This window comes from Pygocentrus nattereri, chromosome 17 (genome assembly GCF_015220715.1).
Source record: "Pygocentrus nattereri isolate fPygNat1 chromosome 17, fPygNat1.pri, whole genome shotgun sequence".
Classification (NCBI taxonomy): domain Eukaryota; kingdom Metazoa; phylum Chordata; class Actinopteri; order Characiformes; family Serrasalmidae; genus Pygocentrus; species Pygocentrus nattereri.
In genome coordinates this window covers 28,763,840-28,771,625 of record NC_051227.1, presented here as the reverse complement: position 1 = coordinate 28,771,625, position 7,786 = coordinate 28,763,840, and the positions used below count along the sequence as shown (strand labels likewise).

The 7,786-nt window shown below is 39.4% G+C and overlaps 2 protein-coding genes across 2 annotated transcripts; both read left to right on the top strand.

The window, feature by feature from the left end:
• The first annotated feature begins 255 nt into the window (after nt 1-255).
• On the top strand, nt 256-1,194 carry LOC108414497 (olfactory receptor 10A3-like). Its single transcript, XM_017687360.1, has one exon. The coding sequence runs from the start codon at nt 256-258 to the stop codon at nt 1,192-1,194; it is 939 nt and encodes a 312-aa protein (XP_017542849.1).
• Nucleotides 1,195-5,775: 4,581 nt separating this feature from the next.
• Nucleotides 5,776-6,705, top strand: LOC108414492 (olfactory receptor 142-like). Its single transcript, XM_017687357.2, has one exon. It carries the CDS (start codon nt 5,776-5,778, stop codon nt 6,703-6,705), a length of 930 nt encoding a protein of 309 aa, XP_017542846.2.
• The last annotated feature ends 1,081 nt before the right edge of the window (nt 6,706-7,786 follow it).

Below are 7,786 nucleotides of genomic sequence, written 5' to 3'. Positions count from 1 at the left end.
TTTAAAAACATCAAATGTAGGTCTTCCAATATCTGTATATATGTAAAAAAGCCAGGCATAGAGTCACTGGCTAAAGGATGTTCAACATGTTTGCTTAGTTGCTAAATAGCTGATTGTGAACATTTTAAGCCAGTAAGGGAACACACACAAAAGAAGGTTATGAACCATTCTGGTATTTTGATTTAGTTTGGTTTAGTGAGGGTGACCATTTTAAAGATTTTTTCCTGTTTTTATATCAAAATGTACTGAGAAGTGATGGAAAATTTCTCCAAAGAGTTTGTGTTTGTGCTTCATGGACTGAATGACTCAAAGACAAACAAACACATTTACTTTGCATTTGGCCTTGTTATCTATATTGTGACGCTGTTTGTAAATTTTACATTAATTATTACAATTATTCTGAGCAAAACACTTCATGAGCCCATGTATCTGTTTATCTGCAATTTGTATGTGAATGGAATATGTGGTGCTTCTGCTTTCTATCCAAAGATTCTTGCTGATCTTTTTTCAGACTCTCATGTTATTTCATATACAGGGTGTCTGATACAAATATACATCATTTACTGTTATATTTTCTGTGAACTTACATGTTTAACAGCTATGGCATATGACCGATATGTAGCCATTTGTAAGCCTTTGGAATATCACAACATTATGACACACCAGAAGGTGGTAAATTTGCTGGTTTTTATCTGGTTCTTCTCCATACTAGAAATATCTGTTGGGACTGCACTAACAAGCCAGCTACGCTTATGTGGTAATGACATTGACAAGCTTTACTGCTTTAACTGGGATGTTGTTAAGCTTTCCTGCACAGATGTCACTGTGAACAATGTTTATGGATACATTGTAATATTTACTCATGTTTTTCAAGCTGTGTTGATCATTATTTCATATATTCGCATCGTCAGAGCATCTATGAAGTCCAAGACGGAGCGAGTTAAATTCATGCAGACTTGCATTCCTCATTTAATCACCCTCATGAACTTCACCATTTCTCTGTTATTAGATCTTATGTGTGCGCGCTATGGCAAAGGTCAGGAATTGCAAGCTCTGCGCAACATCCTGGGAATAGAGTTTCTTGTTGTGCCTCCTCTTCTAAACCCCATCATATATGGGTTAAAAATGACCCAGATACGACGGCAATTAGTGAAAATGTACAACCACAGACTCAAAGCAGTGCAACAAAACTGAAATTGATTCTAGAATTACTAGAATTACATCTTAATTAGATGATTTCCTTTTTTCAGAGTATTCAAGGTCTGGCATTGCACAGCATAAGAAAGAAAGTCAAGGTTTCCACTGCTAAACAGCCAGGTTTCAGACCTTGGAAATTTGAAAACTTACATCTGCTGTACCTGAACTTTACTTTTTTCTCTTTTTTTCAAGTATTTAGCGCCTGGCATATGAATATCTGTGAATCTGTGAAGACAATAATGAATTAACCTATGATGATGTATAATTTCTTCCACCTGATAAACAAAATGTAATTAAAGAAAAAAAAGAAAGTTTTACCCCTTTCTTTTTATTAGGTCCACATACAGTCTCTCTCTCTCTCTCTCTCTCTCTCTCTCTCTCTCTATATATATATATATATATATATATATATATATATATATATATATATATATATATAAACTACTTTTTTATTTGACTTTTATTAAAGTTCTTGTATTTATCATATGTTTTCTTTTGTAAGTCTTAGACACAGTGTTATGGTCATACAATAAAATGACACATGGTATCTAGTATAATACACAACAAGTTTATTTTCATTTTTGCTAATTTGACCTGCTGCTTAGCTGTAAATATTTCAATTTTAACACATAGATTAGAGATGATAACTGCCATGTTTGCAGCTAGTTTTGTTTCTTGGTGAAGTGCTGCAACACTTCAGCCAATCATGCCAATTAAGAGATTTTTTATACCCGTGCCTTTGCTTGCAAAGCCAACTTTGGTTTTAGCTCATAATGACAATGTGATTATTGGTCTGGGATGTTTTAAAGCTGCACATGTCATTTCATAACCTCAGTTGTGCTTTGGACTGCTCTCCCGATTAAAATAAATCGCGATGATTGCGAGAACTCAAAACTAGGTGAAGGACGTGTTTTCAGAGGATGTTTCAAATGTGCATTAGGATGGTGGCTGAACTGCTAATCTTGCTTGCAGCAGAGCAGAAAAGCTTACACGACAAGCAAACACTGACTAAAAATGTGTTAAATATGTGGCAGACTACAGTTATGAATGATAGTAAGCACATTACGGTACGAGTACGGTATACAGCACCTGTAAATAACCAGTTCATTTGATCTTTTTTGTGATGCCTGTGAAGATGAACCTGGAAGCTCTGGGAGTGACTGGTGATCCTTCATTGTCATGATTGTTTACCTCTGGATGAACCTCGTGAAGCAACATGAAGCATTGTTCTTTTGCACATGCGGGTCGGTTAAGGAGCTGACCTGTTCAGACTAATGTTGCATATAGATCACATTAAAAAGATATTTTAAACAGCCAAACAAAAAAATCTGATTTGGTGAGAAAATCAGAATTGGCCCACTTTTACCTGCTGTAAACGTAGCCTATTGGCACTCTGAGTGAACTGGGACAGCCTCTGGTTATGTGAAGGAGTGTTATACACTATATTTCCAAAAGTATTCACTCGTCATATGAACTTGAAAGACATCCCATTCTTAATCTATAGGGTTTAATATGATGTCAGCTCACCCTTTGCAGCTATAACAGCTTCAGCTCTTCTGGGAATGCTTTCCAAAAGGTTTAGGAGTGTGTTTATGGGAATTTTTGACCATTCTTCCAGAAGCGCATTTGTGAGGTCAGACACTGATGTTGGATGAGAAGGCCTGGGTCACAGTCTCCGCTCTAATTCATCCCAAAGGTGTTCTATCGGGTTGAGGTCAGGACTCTGTGCAGGTCAGTCAAGGTCTTTCACACCAAACTCACTCATCCATGTCTTTTTGGACCTTGCTTTGCCCACTGGCACGCAGTCATGTTGGAACAGGAAGGGGCCGTCCCCAAACTGTTCCCACAAAGTTGGGAGCATGAAATTGTCCAAAATCTCTTGATCCGCTGAAGCAGTAAGAGAGTTCTTTTCACTGGAACTAAGTGGCCGACCCCAACTCCTGAAAAACAAACCCACGCTATAATCCTCCCTCCACCAAACTTTACACTTGGCGCAATGCAGTCAGACAAGTACCGTCTCCTGGCAACCGCCAAACCCAGACTCATCCATCGGCTTGCCAGACAGAGAACCATGATTTGTCACTCCAGAGAACACGTCTCCACTGCTCTAGAGTCCAGTGGTGGCGCTTCACACCACTGCATTCAACACTTTGCATTGCGCCTGCTGATGTAAGGCTTGGATGCAACTGCTTGGCCATGGAAACCCATTCCATGAAGCTCTCTATGCACTGCTCTTGAACTAATCTGAAGGCCACATGAAGTTTGGAGGTCTGTAGTGATTGACTCTGCAGAAAGTTAGTGACCTTTGTGCACTATGCGCCTCAGCATCCGCTGACCCTGCTCTGTCATTTTATGCGGCCTACCACTTCATGGCTGAGTTGCTGATGTTCCCAATCACGTTCACTTTGTTATAATACCACTGACAGTTGACTGTGGAATATTTAGTAGTGAGGACATTTCACGACTGGACTTGTTGCACAGGTGGCATCCTATCACAGTACCACACTGGAATTCACTGAGCTCCTGAGAGTGACCAATTCTTTCACAAATGTTTTTAGGAGCAGTCTGCAGGCCTAGGTGCTTGGTTTTATACACCTGTAGCCATGGAAGTGATTAGAACACCTAAATTCAATGATTTGGATGAATGAGTGAATACTTTTAGCAATACAGTGTATCACTAGGGGAGGAGCAACCATTCAGTCTGCCAGTTGATGGTGCCACATAGCCTCCATAAACCAGTGTCGGGTGCAGTGCATGGAGCAGCTGGCCTGGACATCTTAGCCTGGGCAAAAACCTGAAATGGCAACAGAAGAGATTCTGCTGGCTGAGCTGCTGCCTAAACCTCGAGCCCTATGTACATTGCTGCAACCTACATATGGCCTAGAAAGGGCTGCAGCAGTTTTAAGGCAGTTAAGGCAGCTGCAGAGTTCTTCATTGTTACCAGTACATGGAAGACATGTTACATACACTTCATTAAAACATTTAAAACTGTGACATGGTACCTCAGATATTAAAATGTTTATCACCTACCCTTATTAATATTATTGTTCAAGCACATTCACTTACATACGCTGAAATATTTTTTTTTCTAGAGCATTAATTTCTCTCAGGTAATCAAATAGCCTTTTTAGGCTGTCATTGTTGTTGTTGAAAGAAAAGACAGTTTATCAGATCCTTTTAGAAAATTGTGAGCACTCATATCTTATTCTTTACTTAATGAAGGTATTAAAACAAATAAATCAAGTAAAAACTGTCTAAAGGGGTATTTTACTCACTAAAGTGTATTGTGAGCAGGTGATCTGAGCATTTTCTTTCTCAAACTATTGTGAAACTTGTGTCTTTGCAATCACTGTATTACTAAAGCTACTATTCGTTTGTTTGTGTTGTGGCTTCTGTTACAGAAATGTTAGTCATGATTTGATGCACTGCACAGATCTAAGAGGCTGCGCTCACCAAAATCCTAAATCATACAGTTCCCAGTTCTTATGCATTACAGTTGTTATGCCTGAAATTCTCCAGGCTTATGTCAGGCAGGTCCAAAAAATTGTGACAATGAGTAAAATGCAAAGAAAAAGAGAACATACATTTATCAATTTGCTTCCACATGTATTTGAATGAAAACAGTACAAAGAAAAAATATTAAATGTTTTATTTTATCGACTGAATTGTGTTTTGTAAATATATATGCAGTGATGCCTGTACCATATTCTAAAAAGTTAGAACTGGGGCAGTTTAAAACTAGGAACAATCCATCCATCCATTTTCTAAGCCGCTTCTCCGTCAGGGTCGCGAGGGATGCTGGAGCCTATCCCAGCAGTCTTCGGGCGAAAGGCAGGATACACCCTGGACAGGTCACCAGTCCATTGCAGGGCAGACAGACACAGACAGTCACTCACACCTAGGGGCAATTTAGCATGTCCAATTGGCCTGACTGCATGTCTTTTGGACTGTGGGAGGAAACTGGAGAACCTGGAGGAAACCCACGCAGACACGGGGAGAACATGCAAACTCCACACAGAGAGGACCCTGGCCGCCCGGCCGGGGAATCGAACTCAGGCCCTCCTCGCTGTGAGGCGACAGCGCTACCCACCACGCCACCGTGCTGCCTACTAGGAACAATGTGAAATGTTAAAAAAATCTTAAACAAGCGATGCAAAAATGCTTGGGTTTAAAAGGAGCACCCAGGAAAGGCCTAGTCCTCTTTTAAGGATCTATAGATGCTCACATCTTTGCTAAAGATTTCACCCTCTAACGTGCATAGGTTCTTGTAAGTGTACGCAACCCCAAGAAACGTGTAACCATGAAGATGATGAAAGTATTACTATTACTGCTGTAAACTTACTTGGGGAGTTAGTCTGCAGACCCCCCCCCCCCTTTCTTCTTTAAATATCACGTCAGGCTTCAGAAACATAAGCAAGAGCACCTCACATGAAACTAGACAGAAGACAGTCAACATACAACATACTCACATAAATATTCAGAGTAATCTTTGTTTATTTTCTGGAGAATTATGCTTTTAAGACTTTATATGACCTCTGTTCTATTTTGTTTTAATATTCAAAATTCAGAGAACAAGTGATGGAAAATTCCTCCAGAGAGTTGATGTTTGTGCTTCATGGACTCAGTGAGACAAGAACAAACAAATACATTTACTTTGCATTTGGCCTTGTTGTCTATATTGTGACTTTGCTTGTAAATTTAACACTAATTATTGCAATTATTCTGGACAAAACACTTCATGAACCCATGTATCTCTTTATATGCAATTTGTATGTGAATGGAATATGTGGTGCTTCTGCTTTCTATCCAAAGATTCTTGCTGATCTTTTTTCAGACCTTCATGTTATCTCATATACAGGCTGCCTAGCACAAATATACATCATTAGCTGCTATATTTTTTGTGAAATTACATGTCTAACAGTCATGGCATATGACCGATATGTAGCCATTTGTAGACCTTTGGAATATTACACCATTATGAACAAACAGAAAGTGATGAAATTGTTGATTTTTATGTGGTTTTTCTCTGTGCTAGAAACATCTGTTGGAATTGTACTGACAGCCAGGCTACCTTTATGTGGTAATGATATTGACAAGATTTACTGCTCTAACTGGGAGGTTGTTAAGCTTTCTTGCACAGACATGACTGTGAACAGCATTTACGGGTACCTAACATTTTATCATGTCTGTCAAGCTGCGTTCATCTTTGTCTCATATATTCGCATTATCAGGGCTTCTTTGCGTTCTAAGACAGAGCGGGTTAAATTCATGCAGACTTGTCTGCCTCATTTAATCACCCTCATCAACTTCACCATTTCTGTATTATTTGATGTACTGTATGCTCGCTATGGCAGAAGCCTGGGACTGCAAGCTCTGCGCAACATCTTGGGAATGGAGTTCCTTGTTGTGCCTCCTCTGCTGAACCCCATCATATATGGGTTAAAAATGACTCAGATACGGCACCGCTTTGTGAAAATGTACAGCCACAAGTGGAAAGGAGTGCAATAAAGCTGATATCAATCTAAGCAATACTTCTCTGTTAATGCAGGCACAAAGGATACTAGGTTATATTTGGCTGTGCTACTCAAATGTAGCTGTGTAATTACATATTGAATTGTGCAATTAATTACTTTTATATTTGTTTGAAATTCTATATCAACAGGTTTGAGCCTATACTCCAAACCTTTTCATTTTGTTTGACAGAAGTGTAAATATGTAAACTACTTATCAAGTTGTAGTAAAATAAAATATTTCCTCTTTTACTTCTGAACTGAACTGACTAAATGTACAGAATTATCTCCACAACAGAAATTCTTGGCTTGTTTCAATAATCTACAACAACTAATTAATCTTAAAAGACACCATACTTTCATATCATTGGCAATAATTTCTAGGGCTAAATGACTTTTATAATGTTTTACATTCATGGCATGCTTTCCCTAGAGTTTGCTACATAGTCCCACAGTTGAATGGATAGCCAGCCATACCAGATACAAAGAAAGCCATCTAATTTAAGGCATGAAGAAGTGGTTCAAATAGAAATAAAGATAATTAGTACTTATGCAGTTCTATTAAGTCAGCCAAATTAAGAACAAGAGTTTTCATTCAGTTCTGCTAGTCTGAGCTAAAACATTACATTGCAGTCAGAGGTCTTTCCAACTGAGGAGCCAACTGAGGTGGTTTGGGCATCTTGCCCCCTGGACGCCTCCCGGTGGGGGTGTTCCAGGCACGGCCTACCGGGATAAGACCCCGGGGTCGCCCTAGGACCCGCTGGAAGGATTATGTCTCCAAGTTGGCCTGGGAGCGGCTTGGGGTCCCCGGGAATGAGCTGGAGGAATTTGCGGGGGACAGGGTCATCTGGGATTCTCTGCTCTCCCAACTGCTAACGCGACCCTGTTTGGACTAGCGGGCAACGATGATGATGATGATGAGTTTTCATTCAGTTCTGCTAGTCTGAGCTAAAACATTTCATTGCAGTCAGAGGTCTTTCCAACAAATTAATTTAAGAAGTCATAAAACGGGTTACAATCAAAAGAATCAATGTCAGCTATTCTATATAATATTTATATCTGATTTAAGGACTAAACTT